This window comes from Pteropus vampyrus, unplaced genomic scaffold, assembly GCF_000151845.1.
Source record: "Pteropus vampyrus isolate Shadow unplaced genomic scaffold, Pvam_2.0 Scaffold33, whole genome shotgun sequence".
Lineage (NCBI taxonomy): Eukaryota > Metazoa > Chordata > Mammalia > Chiroptera > Pteropodidae > Pteropus > Pteropus vampyrus.
In genome coordinates this window covers 4611565-4628191 of record NW_011888814.1, presented here as the reverse complement: position 1 = coordinate 4628191, position 16627 = coordinate 4611565, and the positions used below count along the sequence as shown (strand labels likewise).

General features: G+C 36.8%; 1 protein-coding gene across 1 annotated transcript in view; it reads right to left on the bottom strand.

Annotated features, from left to right (window-relative positions):
- Positions 1 to 9881: 9881 nt before the first annotated feature.
- The window catches only part of ASB15 (ankyrin repeat and SOCS box containing 15), a 46161-nt gene continuing 39415 nt past the window's right edge, over positions 9882 to 16627 (bottom strand). The window contains exons 9-12 of the mRNA XM_023528948.1: positions 16048 to 16135; positions 14908 to 15478; positions 13876 to 14029; positions 9882 to 10054 (exon numbers count right to left, since the gene is read on the bottom strand). Coding sequence (XP_023384716.1) covers positions 9882 to 10054; positions 13876 to 14029; positions 14908 to 15478; positions 16048 to 16135 — 986 coding nt within the window. The remainder of the gene's footprint in view (positions 10055 to 13875; positions 14030 to 14907; positions 15479 to 16047; positions 16136 to 16627) is intronic.

Genomic DNA, 16627 nt, shown 5'->3' with positions numbered 1-16627 from the left:
TTCAGCCAGCTCTCTCCGTGGCAGGAGACTCCCCCTGCCTGAAGGTGACTCACTTTGTTTGTGGCTTAGTACTTTAGGCTATTAATGTTTAAAAATGTTAAGAGGCCCTACCAATTGTTTATTTTGTTTTCTTTAATAACTCCTTAATTTTAGGAAGAATTTGATAATTTTGGGAATTGTTTATGTTGCATCATGTTTGTATAGCCATTCCTATTTATAATCACAAAACAGAGTTAAATGAATGTATTATGTGAATACATTTCATAAAATTCTCATTTTCTCTGGTCCTCTGCTCTATTCTACAATAGGCCTTTGTTGCTCACAGATTCAATATGTGTAATTTCGATAATTAAAAGGACCCCAAATGTCCAAGATTTACCATTATGTGTCATTTTACTGAGCTAAAATTTGTATCCTCAAGCACAAGAATATTTCATGAAACTACTTTAAAAATCTCTATTTGGGTGTCTCACCGGCACCTAAAAGTCAGCCTGCTCCAAGCTAGTAACTTCATTTCCCTCTTTCTGCCTTCACCACCCCAGCCCTGGCTGCCACATTTCTGAAAACAGTATCCTCATTCACCCAGGTGCTGGAGCCTGTGTGTTATCCTTGGCTCCTCTCACTAACGTTGTCATATGCAGTCAAAAGCTCTTGAATCTTACTTCTTGTCTGAGAAATGCCCCTTGTCTCAACTAAAGGCTAAGCTGCTGTCCTGATCTTCTTCACTGACTGCGACATTGACTCCCCGGTCCATTGTGGCTGGACACTTTTTCCTATTTTCCCACACAATACCGCCAGAGTAACTTTTGGCAAACACAAATCTCATCGAGTCATTCGCCTAACACCCTTAAATGGCTTCCATTGTGCTTGAGATGGAATCTTTAACCATGCCCTCTGGCCCCTTCAAGAGCAGGTCCTGCTCACCTCTCCAGCCTTAGCTTGGGTCACTTCCTCCACCTCTCACACTGGAGCCACATGGGCTCCTGAACGCCACACTCCCTCCATCCCATCCCCAAGCCAGTGCGCATGCTCCTTCCTCTGCCCGGATGCATGTGACTCTCTCATCTTGCTCCAGTCTACAGTAACACTCCCCCAGGTGGGCCTTTCCTGATCCCTGAGGCCAGTTTTGCTCTCCCAGCTCCCACAAAACTCCATTCCATGGCAGTATCCCACTGCTTGTTTTGACTTTGTCTTCACAGGAGAGGCCTTTCTCCAAAGGAAAGGGCCATGTCTTCCCATTCACCGTCCAAGGGCCTAGCACAGTTATTAGGTATCCAGGAATTATATTTTTAAAAAATATCAAAACCAGATGAATTGCACTGTGGGCAGGGGTAGGTCGAGCTCTTATAGAGCCTGAAGATAATATGGCGTTGGAGTCTCTTTAAGAATAATAATATAAATTGTAAATAAAAAAATTAGTTAAGAAAGTGAAACTATTTAAAACAATAATAGAATCACGATAGGCTGCTAGGTCTTTCTTCTGAGATCTTCTTAAGCAGTTTACCAGAAATACTTATAAAGAAATCCTACCTAATTGTAACTTGGCTTCTCTGCTCCCTCCTCTCCAACACTCCACTACGCCTGGGAACTCCAACACTCGCAGAGGAGTTCGGAAGCTCCTGCTTCGCAGTCAGTCTTACTTTGAGTGTGGCCCGCAGACTAATGAACAAGCCCAACTGGCCACTACACGTTCATCTTATGATGGCATTTCTGTTCATTTCATGCTTGCCTTTCTTATTTAAATGGTCCCAATTTGCTGATGAGAAAACATGGAAAGCATAAGCTATGGTTTCATTTGCAAAGTGGGGAAACTGGAGATTCTCTTATTCTCACAAACGTAAAAGCTTTATCTACTGTTAACAAGTTGTTCCTAACTTTTTTTTTTTAAGGCTTATATAATCTCTCTCACTGTACAGGTACACTACTAGATCTAACATATTTCCCACTTACACAGGAAGATTTGGGTTTTCAACATTTCCTATGATAGTTTGTCATAAGACTGCTGAACTAAAGTAATGACTCTTAAGGAAGTTAAGCTTCCGACTTCACTGGGTCTGTCTGAGGGAGCTTCTGCTAGCTGGAGAGAGTCCCAGGGGGAATGTCAGGCTGAGGTCAGGCCCTGGACAGACAACAACCAAACAGACCACTGGGATCAGATGAGAACTGGCAATACCTTTATCAAGTCTTCACTCTCAGGCTTGGCAGCCAAGCAAATCTCCCTGCTATGCCAGCTGGTGGTAGTGAGCATGAGTCAAATTTAAAATTATTAGGGCTATTTATAACAACAATTTCTTGTGATTGTATAACATTTAGTTTACAAAATGTTTTTATATACAATGTGCCAAGCAGTCTAACATAGTAATATGCTCTGTCTAATATTTGTGTATAGCCACCACTTACTATGTGTGAGGCAACACTTGATGTAATAGACACTATTTCTCTCCTTTTACAAAGGATGAAAATGGGTTCTGAGGTTCTGAGAGGTTAAAAAAAATCTCTTTACGTATACCCAGCTAGTAAGTGGTAATTGGAGTCATGTTCTATAGGTCCAAACTGCTTCTCATGTTGAGTTTTACTAGTTTGTCATTTCAAAATGTACCAAAATGAAAGACAGATGGTGTGAAGGACAGATATTTTTAATAGAGCATCTAATGCTTTGCTTATGTTTATTGGGTTCGAATTTCTTTTGTTGAACTAATTCAAACATATAAAAATTAGTCCCATGCAAATGAATAAAAAGATAAACTGATACTTATAGAACTATAAAGATGGAAAAAACATGATTTCTGGAAAAAATTCAAAAGCAAGGAAAGAATAGCTGAATTTCACCAATCAGATCTTTCACCGTATGCTGCTGATCATCAATGTGAAATTCTACTTAAGAAACAGGGAGCAGATTTGATATATATCATCTGAAGTTCTAAGGAGGAAATGTTACTTAGGGTGTATGGAAGATCTGAGGCGTTCATTCATTTCTGCAACTGGTTTCCTTGTAACCCCGAGTGTTGATATCACAGTTTTGGATCGATTAGCTCACTGTGGTACAAGGAAGAATGTTGTGGAGGGAGAGCAACTAAAACATGGATCTTTACCCCAGGAAGTTTTCCTCTTCAGGTTCAAGACAACTGTCATGATAGAAAACTCCAAGTCCTTCAGGGGAGAGGGAGCACATAGGGCAGAAAAGCAGAGATCTTGTTGTGAAGAGGGGCTAGAAGGGTAAATTCGGTGTCAAAGCACAGGAATATAGGGACTCTGTGTGCCCAATCATGGGACAGACAGTGCCGGAGAGCTAGGATCTGGTTACTGAGCTTTTCCACTGGCAGATTCATCCTGAAATTTGAAGGCCCTGTCTTTTCTCTCAGACTCGTAGTTCCTCGCTGACCTTTGCTTCTATGGTTGCCCTGTGTTCTTGAAACCCGTAGCCTTTTGAAGACTCACTTTCTCTGATTTTTCCTTGGCACTCATTTCTGATTGCAGCCCCACACCCCCGCCCCCAACTTCTTGTTTTTCTTTCTTCTGCACCCAGGGAATCAGAGCTGGTTGTCAAGGGTGTTAAAAAAGGCCCGTGCCACTGGTAACATGATTCTTTGCCAATTCATGCCCTTAATAGAACAAGAAACCTTCATTTTTTGCATTCAATCTGTATGTTTTTGTGTGGTTATAAATAATAATAATATGGGAAAGTCATATTATAGACAGCATAAAAATGTCAGAGGTTGGCAGAGCAGGCTGATTTTGTCTGGGTTGAAGGCCAGTAAGACTTGCAAAAGCAACAAGGATTGTGCCGCCCTTGAATGCTGTCTCATCATCTGCTTTTAGTGGTCTTATCAGCAGAGCAAAACCAATAAATCATGTGCTGTTAGCAACACAACCAAGCGCTTTCTTCTGAGACAGATGGTTCCATTGTTTAGTTGGGCTGTCTTAGCGAGGGTGTAAACATGGCATCAACTGTCCATGATGAGAGACATATTTCTTTTTTTTAAAGAGATTTATTCAGATGTAATTTATATACCATAAAACGTACCCACCTTAAGTATAAAGTTAAAAGATATTTTTCAGTAAATTTACCAAGTTGTGCGACCATAATCCAATTTTAGAATGTTTCCAGTACCCTCAAAATTCCGTGTTCATTTGCCATCAACCTTTGTTCCCACCCCCTAGACCCAGACAACCACTAATCTGTTTCCTGTCTCTATATATTTGCTTCATCTGGACATTTTATATAAATGGAATCATAGTGTTCTTTTGTGTCTGGCTTCTTTCACTTAATCTGAAGGTTTTGAGGTTTATCCATGTTGTAGCATATCGCTGAATACTATTCCATCATATAGATATGCCATAATGTGTTTATCCAGTCATCGTTTGATAGACATTTGGACTATTTCCACTTTTTGGCTATTATGAATAATGCCTTCCTAATCTGAATGAAAAATGTTGGGGTGGAAAAGTCTGAGATTTGGAATTGAGAGCCCCAGGTTGAGTCCTAGCTTAGTTAACTGTAAGATTGATTTCCTTATTTACAGAGTAGACGTAATTAACCCCTTCCCTGTCTTGCTCCTAGAGCAGTTATAAGAATCAAATGAAATGATATATTACGTGGAATGCCTTGTGAACTGTAAAACACAAGACAAATGAAAGGCAGTGTTATTGAAGTAGTCTTTCCAGAATGCATTAAAGTAAACTAGATATTTCTTAAGATTCTTTCCACACTCATAGAACAAATAATCAAGCTTTTGAGCTATAGGAAATATCTACCTTTTTTTTTCTGTAAACTTGAGGTTCTCACCATTTTTTTCTTACTAAAGCTTGCTATTTAGAAAGGCTTTAATATCATTCTACCATTCTTAAATTTACTTGCATTCTAAACCTTACTTTGAATTGTCAAATAAAAGGCTTTGTTTTCTGTTGAAGAAAGGGTCTTCAGATATCTTAGAATCACTGTAAGAAGTCAGACTCAGTAAAGTTGAAGTTCAGATTTAATCAGGGCATCTTCCAAGCCAGAGATTCACTTTAGCCTCTTGGGTACCCCAGGTGATCGTGAAGGGCAGACCCCTCAATGAAAGGTTGTGGGGCAGAGTTGAGCTCAGGTAGAGGGGCTGTCAAGGAGTCAAGCTTATGCAAATATTAACCATTGTCCAGTCAAAGGTAATTAAAGTTGTCACTTTATTGACAGTTTTAAACCAATTGGGATAATTAGATCTTTAGGGATAGTTAGAATTCATAAACATGGATTATTGACCCCTGAATGTCATGTCTGGTTATTTGACTTCCACGAAGCATTAAAAAAAAAAAAAAAAAAAAAGCTTCTTTGAAAAGCCAGTGCAGACTTTGCTTCATATAGAAAGAACCCAATACTGGAATCTTAACACCAAGGTAAGTATCACATTTAGTGCCCTCCACACCTTTCACCTTACCCTACACTATGGGCTACTTCCAAGAAGTTTTATTCTAAATCTCATTGAGAGATCTGGGATGGAAGAATTGCAAGGCAAGAGAAATGGCTGTTCCCGGTGTACTGGAATCCGAGGCACAGAAGGTTAGTACACATCAAGTGCTTCTGGTGGAATTGCTGGCCAACTCAACATTAGAACTCAAGAGCTCCCAGTGCCCAGATTCAAATTACTAGGCTGTCTCCTTCCAAAAACAGCAAATCCCCAGACATCTCTAGCATTCCCTGAGGTTACAAAACACAGGCCACTAAGGTCAAATAAGTCTGTTCCTTCTACACATCTTCTCCCCAGAGAAGCGCTTTCTTCCCCTTTCGACCAGCGAATGTGATAGGTTGCGTGCTATAGGTTACAATTCTCCGCTGGTTTCATTCTGTGAATTTTCTCAAGGTATGTATAGATGATAGTGAGATACCATCTACGTCTCTAACACTTTTTTTCATGTTTTCACATCTAAGCATGACAATCTGCAGACCATGAGACCAAGGTTCTTGACTTTTGCAACTCTGGCACCAGCACTGTCACTGTGTAATAATAATGAGAGCTTGAGTTTCACATGTACTTACTCTAAGTTAGATAACATGTTTATACATTTATCTCATGTCTTTCTCAAATTTAAGCGGCTAATAATTGGTGGAACCTGGTTCAAAGTCAGGTCTACGAAGAATATGTTCTTACTGCATTGTATTGCACTGCCAATATGCCACACTACGATGCATGTATGCATGTATGTGTATTATATGCCACACATATGTACTGTGTATGTAAGTATGTATATATGCATGTAGTATTTCATTGTGTCTCATAAATATCTTGAAATGGAGTTTTTATATATCCTGAATAATTTCTGATTTGGAAGGTGACAATATTCATAAGAGTAATGTGACTTGAAACCAAAATTTGAATAGGAATGTCTGGTGAAAGGTCAACGACAAGGTCTAAATGTGTTCTCTCACAAAACACTCCATCTTTTTTTAGTTTCCATGCTGTCTAACCCACGTGTACCGATTTTTCAAAAGCCTGTATTATCGATAAATATTTGTTGCACAACATTCATAAAATTGTTTTCACATCTTTTGTACTGTCATCCGATTGCCCGGAACCATGTCCTGTGACTAACTAAAATGATCAAACTGTGTTTTTCAGGAGGCACTTGGTTTCAATGTGCTTATGAAATTATTTTAAGTCAGAAATGGAAATACTGAACAAATGAAAAACTAAACAAAACACACTCAAATGAGAGGTCAGATTGGCTTCTTTCCATCCAGTCTCTATGTACAATGCAAAATAGACTCCCGGTGACCAAAACAGCTATGACATCTTGGCAGCATGGGAAAATGTCATCAAAACTCTATCATGTTGATTCCACAGTGGTTAAACAGGCACCACTGCAGAATGTTTGGCCTCTCCAAAGGCGCACTGGGGAAGAACAGCTGTTGCTCTCTCCCAGATAAAGTGACATGTTATAGGAGAAGAAGAGTCCTAATTAGGTAGAAATGAATCCCCCTTCCATCCAGCCCATTCAAAAACAATAACATTGCTAGGAAATTTCCAAATGTGATAAGGAAAATATGGAATTTGTTTTGGATACAGTGATTGCCTCAGCTTCATAGAATACATTTTTCTTCTGCTTTATAATACTAAGAGAACCATTTTAAAAACCTATAGCATGTACAGTGAATTCATACCTTTACATTTGAGTATTTCTTAAATATGTTTACATGAAATGCATTAAACACAATGTCAAAGTTTTAGTATACTAGAATTTATTTAATATCTAAAGTATTTTGAATGTACTTATGCAAAAGTACGTTAAAGAAAATGTCAATGCTTTAGTCAATATCTGAAGTGTCATATGGTAAACTTACATCCTCATTGTCATTTTGTATGTATTTAATGTACTATTTACTGGTAACAATGCATTTTGGCCACAAGAAAGAAAGCAACAGAGGAATCATGAAATCCTATACATAAGCCTATACATTGCAGTTTAATTTATATAAAAATATATCCTTTAGGGAATACGAGGGGTTAAAACGATGGTTTTAATTGTACAGGTTTTTTTTTTTTTATACGTATTTATCTCTCAAAGATAACTAAAGCTAAATACAATTGGAAAAAATTCACAAACCAGTGAGGTATTACTATCAAAAGAATAGAGGAACTCTTAAGATAAAAATAAATGTAAGAAAAACAAATTAAAATCTAAGAAAAATAAATCTAAATAATTACATTATTAGGATTACATAACCCATCCAGAGATTCAAAACTATCATTTTACCATGAGGTCACTGGTTATTTTTGTCTGGGTCTTGTATAACATTCACTCATTCAATATATTCAACAAGTAATTTTTGAACTCTCTCTTTGCTCTAGGGAATGTATTTGACCCTAAGAAAACATTAGAAAACAAAGCAGACATAGACCCTGCCCTCACAGAGCTTACAGTCTTGTGGAGCAGATAGACGAGAACATAAGCATCTATAATACAACACAAGTGCTATGCTGAGGCCTCCCATCCTAGAGGAAGCAACATCCATGCTGCGATCTGTAGGATAAAGGGGTGAAGTGGGAAAGAAAGAGATGGAAGAGGATTCCAAGCAGAGGGAGAAGAAAATGCAAAGACCCCAAAGTATAAGAGAGCATGGTCTATCCTAGCAGTGGTCCCCAAACAAAGAACTTCAGATACTTGTTGGGCCAGAATGAAATTTTCACCCATCAACGGGGAAATAAGAGCAGTGTGGTAAGCCTTTTCAAAGCTGAAGTCATTCAATTTTGATAATTGAGTTTAAGGCCGCCTTATTTTCTGGCATTAAAATGGCCTTCATTTATGAAATGATGGTGATAGTCAATGATATATATATGTATATATATTTCAATAAATGACCCTATTTTAAAATTAGTAAAATAAAAACTACTGGTCTATAGATTTTATATAAGTCTGGGAATCACTGATCAAAGAATATACTTCTAAAAGGTGTTTAGTATGGTTAAAGCAGAGGGATGAGGGAGATCTCAAGAGATTAGGTTAAGGAGCAAGGCAGGGAGTGAGATCATGAAGGGTCATGGGAGAATTTTGGACTTTATTCAAAGAGCAATGAGATTGATTTTAAGTGGGGGAGTGAAGCTGTACTTATACTTGTAAAAGATCACTCTGGGATGTTGTGTGTAGAATACATGTTGGATGGGGCAAGGCATTAGGAAGGGAGGCCAATTAGGTGGTACTACAGAAAAAGGAGAATAGCTGGAATTAGGGCCAAAATAGTGAGACTGAATAGAAGATGACGTCAAGAGATAAACTTACCAGGATTTGGTGACCTGTTATAACGGGTAAGGAAAATGGGATGGTCAAGGCTGATGTCCAGGCTTTTGATTTGGGAAACTGAATTGGAAATTGTGCTAACTATTGAGCCAGAGAATGTAAGAGGAGGAGGCTTTCCGTGGAGGGTGACAGCGAGTTCATCTGGGACATGCTGAATTTGAGCTGTCTTTGTGTTTGAATGTGCATTAGGCCAATTGTCTACACAGGTCTCAAGCACATGAGAGAATTCGAATATAAATTTTGTAGTCAATAGCATATAGAAAGTAATTGAAACCATGGACATGGATGAGATTTCCCAGAGAACATAGCATAAGAAGAGGATAGGGCTTAAGACTTATTACTAGGGCTGGTAGGAGATTGGAAATGCAGAAAGAAGCCAGAGACAGAGCAGTCTGGAGGTGGGAGGAGAGCTCAGAGAGCAAGGTGCCATGAAAAGCAAGGGAAGAGCTTTCCAAAGAGGGAGCAGATTATAGTGTGTGAATCTGCAGGCAGGAAGGACCTCTTTCATCCAGTGTGGCCGTGAAAGAAAGGAAGAACAGGCCAGCAATTGGCTAAAATGTGGGTTTGAGAAAGTGGTTCTTTGTTTTATTAAGATAGGAGAGACTCGTTCATAGATATTGTAGGAACCACTTGATAGGGAGTTTGAAGACTTGTTGCAAGTGAAGATAATCAACAGAAATGCAAATACAAAGTACTGACTTGCTTGAAAAAATTACAGTGTAAACAGATAGTTATGGGGGTGATGGGTGGAAAGGGTGAAGGGAAATATAGTTAATAATGTTGTGATAAGTTTGCACAGTGACAGAAGGTTACTAGAATTAGTGGAGTGATTGCATCATAAGGCATAAAAACGTCAAGTCACTCTATTGTACACCTGAAACTAATACAAATAATATAATAATGTATACTAACTATACTTAAACTTTAAAAATCACAATGTAAAGGTCTTTAAAGATGTAAAATGTGGTGTTCCCATAAGAATACAGGATCTCGTTATAAAATTGTCAATAGATATAAATACACTTAAGGATGTAAAATAATTTCAAGAAATTCTCTGAGGGAATCCCATTTAAAAACATTTTAAAATGACGTTTTTAAATATTATCTTTAAATTATGGCAATTTTAGCTCTTGTCCATAGAGATCGTACTCTTTAAATAATATATATCTTTGAATAGATGGTGGTAGAGGAAGCTTCTCCACTGAGGCTGGCTGGCAGAGTCGCTGGAGTCCCATAAGTCTTCGAATTTTTAACCGACACAAATGCTTTAATGAGCAAGGATTTTCTAAGATGAATGGGAAAAGCAAGCAAAAAATAAAACAACATTAGTGGATTGACCTGTAAGATACAGACTGTTTAGAATCACATTAATAGTGTCTTTCTGAAAAATAGGTATTCACACATTAGCAACTGGTGAAATTCAAATTCCAATTGTAATTAAGCCTTCCAGACCATTCCTCTAGAATGGAAGCTCCAGGAAGGTAGACATTTAGTCTGTCTCTGTGTTGGAAGATAGTCTGGCTCATCGGGGGTGTTCATCTAGGATATATTAAATGAATGCATTCCCTTGATTTAAGAAAGTAAGTACTCACATCTCCTTCTACCTATTTTTTAGAATGGAGTATCACAGAGATATATTTCTTCACTTTCTCTCTAGTCTACCAATCTTTCTGATGAATAATTATCCAGGAAACATCTGATGCAAATGTTTCCATATGTCCATTATTCATTCTTAGGTTTATTTCAGTGTCTGATACCTAAACAGTTTATATTTTCCCCCAAATCTTTAAAGCTTACTTAAATATCTGATTTAGTCTATTTTCGACCCTCGCTTTATCTATATTACAGTTATAGTTCCGATGCATTATCTCAGGAATGTAAGTTAGCGAAAGTGTAACGTAGCACAGAGGCTCAGCGGTAAGCTCTGGACTTGGTCACCTTGGATTAAAATCCTGTCTCTGCCACTTAGCATTTGTGTAACCTTGAACGAATTACTTAACCTCTGTGAGCTCAGTATTCTCACCTGTGAAATGTGAATAAGAATGAGACCTACCTCTTACGGTTGCTTGAAGATCAAACAAATTAATTTATGGAAAGTATTAGAAAAGTGGTTGGTATCTTGTAACCATTCTATAATGTGAACTATCACTCAATTCAGTAATAAAAGAAATCACATTTCTGTTACATTTGAGGTTATAAACATTCAAATAGTCTTTTTTACAATATGAAAACAATGGTTTTCAAAAATTATCAAGGCAAAATATTGTTACCAAAAGAGGCAGAACAAACCCATCTTTAAAAAAAAAAAAAATACCATTTGATTTTCTTCCCTAACAAAGATACTGCCTTACATATACCTGGAAGAATCCTGACATCCAGTGGTTAACCACACTCATAGCAATCAATTGACACACCAGTTCAAACAACATATGACTGAAACAACAAAAATCTTCCTCCTTTCGTTCTTGGATTGCCTTTCTAAAGTCAAAAATTGGTCATTCTTTTGTAGTGCAAACACATGGGCAATTAATTACCAATTAGTATCAAAATCTGCCCTATGACAGGAAGCAGAGTGATATTGGAGAAAGAGCCTTTGTTTTGACATGAGATAGACAAGGGTTCAAATCCTTGCTTTGTTATTTTCTATGCCTATAACTTTGGGAAATAAATTTATGTCAGTTTTAGGTCTTTTGCCCTTATTATCTCTAAAATGTTTTAATATTTTTATTATATAATAAAATATAAATAGAGCAACTACACAAATGTATAGTTTCTTAGGTTATTAGTGATTATTAGGTGAACACCTTTCACATCTTTCCCAGCTACCCCAGAATTCTCTGTACAATCCATCTCAAGCTCCATTTCTTCCCCCCCATAAGGAACTACTATTCCAACTTCTATAGTAATCACTTCTTTCAAGCTTCATCATTTCAGTGTGCTATCTCTACACTATCGTATTAACAATATATTTTTTAATTTGATATGCTTATTTCTATTTTTTCTTATAATAAATTTAGATGGGATTTGACTGATACTTTTCTGTTGTTCATTTTTATATTAATTTAGTTTTCCTGAATTTCTAGCAGGAAGTGAGGTTCAAGATAACTCTTCTAAGTTTACAGAGCTTCCTATTCTGTGGTCTTCTCACAATGATCCAAAATAAGGTGGCTGGCTCCCTGAGGGACTCTGGTTTCATTTGCCAGCTCCACTTTTACGTGGACTCTCCCTTGTCTCTGGCCTGCTTAATTTTGATTTCACTCTCAATGTGAGCTTCAGTTCAGAAAGGGAGGCCTGATAGGCCAGTTTCATGAATTCATGGAGTTCACACTGTTTTATAATTCTCCTTTTCATAGTTTTTATTTACAAAAATTAGCATGATAACACACAACTCTACAAGTTGTGAGGATTTCATGACATACTTTATACGTACATTTCATACTTCTTATAAAATTATCATGTAATAAAAATGATATGAAAACACTAATATTTTAGTTTTTTAAAATAGCTAAATTTATTAGGTGTTTTTAATGTTCTAGGTAGTATGCTAAGCACCTTACATGTATCACCTCTTTAAATTCCCACAATGACATATGAAGTAACTACGGGTCTGAGCCCTATTCTGCATTGGGAAAACCTGGGCTTAAAAAGGGTAAGGAATTTTCTCAAAGTCACACAGCTAGCAAGACTATCTTGGTTTTTTTGTCAGGAAATAAAATTTCCCCTCTCCTCAATAAAACAAAAATGACATAATAAATTGTTGCTTTTTTACATGAAAATATCATCCCTGAATGAGACATGTACTATATAACCCAGCAATCCAACTCCTAGGCAAGGCCAAAATTCCATTCCATCTCAGGTCTGTCTGACTCCAGAGGTCAATTTCTAAGCTCACGATACTATGTTATTCATCAAGTTCTCTAAGATTCCTGTTTTAGTTGTCATGAAGTCTCTTCTATTATAGAACCCATTCCAGGAGAACAGCCATTTGAGGAAAATTCAAGCTTATCTCCAAATCTGCATTGGATTGAACTATCCCTCTTTCTAGCCAATCAGTCTTCCTCCTTCCCACCAACCTACATCTCTTGTTACCATGGTCAGAATAGTCCAAATTCAGATGGATTAATCTAATGTATGAAACTCTGATTAAAACTAAATGCTTAAATGAAAACCACTATATCACTCATTTCTTTTTATAGAACTTTATACCTAACAAATTTGGTAAAAATGGTGAAACAGCTCAACATTTCGGTTTCATCTTCTGGCCATAAAATGTAATCTACCTAATTTGCATAAAATTTGCCTGATCTCAAAGAATAGGCTGTTGAGCTTTTGCTATCTCATTCAATTATGATTTAGGTGTATTAAGAGTGCCAGGATATTTAAATGTAATGTAAAGTCCTATGATGCTTCTTTAGGTTCCATAAAATTGATGTCCAAGTAGGTTTTGCAAATTCATTTTTCTAAATTTATATTTTGAAAGAGAAAGCCTCTTCAATCTATGATTTTTTTCTATTTCCTATTCGTATTTGGAGTAATTTTAGATTCAGTTTATTGAAACTTTTGTAATATGATTCACTTTTATGTTTATAACCAAACATCAGCCTGTAGAACACAAAATATCCTGTCTGTAATACAAACTTTTGATGGTAAGAATTTGTCAAGAAAAACGAGAGAGAGCATATCAAAAACGATAATCCTAATTCATTCCATTCATTCATTTATTCGGTATTTATTATTTACCACTTACTACACATTACGGTAAGCCTTGAGATTACAAAAGTAAACAAAATAAAACCTTGCCTATGTGGAGACTATGGTCTACATACTTTATGATATTATAGAATTTAACTTTAAAATAATGAGTTCTATTCAGATGTTAATATAGTTATAATATTACCCATATATATTAACAAGTTGGAAATTATAAAAAAAAAAAGCAAGAAAGTAGTTAGTATCTTACATCAGAGAAAGTGTTAAGGATGATTTTTAACAAAAGATAATTCTGAAAATAAAGGAACACTGAAAAAGTATCAAGGATGACATGAAGACACTTCCCCTATAGACATTCTTCATAAAAAATTTTGTAGGCAAAATTTTTGTTTTTACCTAGTATTTGACGGATTTCTGGCCATTCTCTCTGTACTTCCAGTGCAGACTTCAGTTTAGCGCACAGAGGGATATAATCCATGTAATCCAGTAATATACGGATAACGCTTCCTACCAAGTGTTTCATCCAGGGAACTGTAATAAACTCACAGAACTGAGAGAATGGATACAATTTAATTTAGCAGTACTTTAAATATACCATGTACATAAACACTTAATTTTGTTATGAAAATTACTATCTTTGTCTTTTGACAAGAAATAAAAGATCTCTTCTTGTAATGAACAACAACAAAAAAGTAGTTAGCTTGTTTCGGTGAAGCTATGAGCTCTGGAGCTGCAAGCATGGCTCTAATATAGTTGTAGTCATCATGCTAAGTGAAATAAGCCAGACAGAAAAAGTTGAAAATCACACGATATCACTTATATGTGGGATATAAACCTAAAGGCAACAAATGAAAAGGACAAACCAACAGAGACTCATGGACATGGACTCTAGACTAATGGTTACCAGAGGGTAGCAGGAAGGGGGAAGAGGCGGGTAGATGGGGTGAAGGGGGTAAAATACATGGTGACGGGAAAAAATCTAACTATGGGAAGTGAACACATAGTGTAAAGATATATATATGCCTTATTGTTAAAATATACAGATGAAACTTACTGGATTTCGTTAACCAATGTCACCATAAATTAATAAATAATAATAATAATAAAATTGTAGTCAACAGTGTGAAAGAATCATGCTTCTTTTCATGATTCTCCTTTCCGTGCTTCTAGCCCAAATATACCACTGAATAAGCATGTTATTAACTGCAAACATTTTCGCATTCTTCTATATTCGGTTTGCCATTAAAGAAAAATAAACACCATCCTTTTTTGGCCTAGTTTTATGTTTATATGCCCATATTATTGGCAACAAAGATTCAAGAAGGAGAATAATATAAAACTTAGAGTTGATTTTTCTTATCCCGTTACATCTCTGAGCAGAAGTTAAGGAGGATGACCCAATGCGCAGGACGAAAGGACGTAACTCACCGGGCTATCTTTTATCACACAAGATGTCCATCCCGGCAGCACTTCTTCCTCTATCTCTGACCACACAAATGAATTTCCAAAGATGTCCCCATGCATGCAATCGAAGCACATCTCCACTTGATAGCCATTGTTCAGCAGCAGCCTCAGCATCACCTCGTCGTTCAGGGCGTACTGAATGGCACTAGGGAAACGAGTGTCATTTACACGCATAAAATAACAATTGACATTTGCGCCCTGGGAGAGAAGCAGCCGGACGATTTCATGATTATTGGCCCTCACGGCCACAAGCAGACAGTTGAGGGGATCTAAGTTTGGGTTTGCGCCTGCATTCAGAAGGACTTCTGTACAATGGATATCGTTATTAGAAACAGCAAAATATAACGCAGTCTTTCTCTCGTCGTCATAGCTCTCAGAAATGTGGTCAGCAAGCGGAGTATTGACGTCAAAACCATTTTCAATGAGCAGTTCTAGGCACTGTACATTTTGTCCATCTGCTGCTGAGTGAAGTGGTGTTAGCCCGCTTTTCCGGATTGCATTTTTGGATGTTACTGGGATGAGATATTTCAGTGCACTAAAATAAATAAATAAAAACACACATTGCATGAAGAAAATCAAGAAATGAAATAAATGAACTTCCTCACTAGACAAATGAATGCTGTTTATTTACTTTCCTTAATTTTGCCAAAAAAAAATAAAAAAAAAAAATTAAACCTTGTCCATTGACTTACTACTATTTAGTTTAGTATCGTTTAGTTTAGTTTTAATTTGGCTTCCCATTCTAAATATTCCTGGGGATCATACTGGATCTTATATGTTTGCTCTAGAATTGTGATCCATCAGGAATCCTCCCAATCTTCCAGTTCTTCTCTGAACAATGTAATAGTTATCAGTAACCAATGCTACTTAATGACAAATATAAAAGAAAAGTCCATCTGATGCCATAGAGGAATGCTTCATAATCTTGACCATTAGAATCATGAAATTACAGGAAGTTAGGGCTGGAAGTGACCTTGCACATCACTTAGTCCAACCCCTTCATTTAACAAAAGAGCAATATGAAGTCTGCAGAAGGGAAATGACTTGTCCAAAGTCATGCAGATGTGGAACAAGAACTAGAATTTAGGCTTCTCGAGTTCTCACTCGAGAAGTTCATCACTCCTCTTTCGCTGCTTCCTGAGCGATCTATGCTTTAACATTGGCCACATGTGTCCTGTCCTCTTCAGTATAACTTGAAATTGAATTATCAGCCACAAGAAGAGTCTATGATTTTAGCAGCCTCACATTATACCAATTGAGATAACTAACCACAGCTTATGTTTCTAAGAACCTGTGATAGTTGCAAATTTCACACTTGACTAACAACTAGACATGATGAGAGCCACCAGCAAGGATAACTTGATCTCTTGTGCCTAGTTCAGAGCTACCATGTGTGAATTTATGACACTGGGAATAAGTCCAGGTAAACTTTAACAACATGTCACTTAGCGTCAATTATGTGTCATCGGCCACTTAGTCAATGTGGCCACTGAAAGTAATAAAGTCTAACCGTTTCAAAGTTTTTGAACTTATAAAAAATATTTAATTGCCTAAAACCATCCTCTCATGAGGATAGTTTAATATAGTGATTATAGACTTCTATTGATGTGTCAATTGTAGCATATTTTGTGATTTAGAAATCTATCCAACCATTTCTTTTTTGGAATAAAGATATCTAAACTTA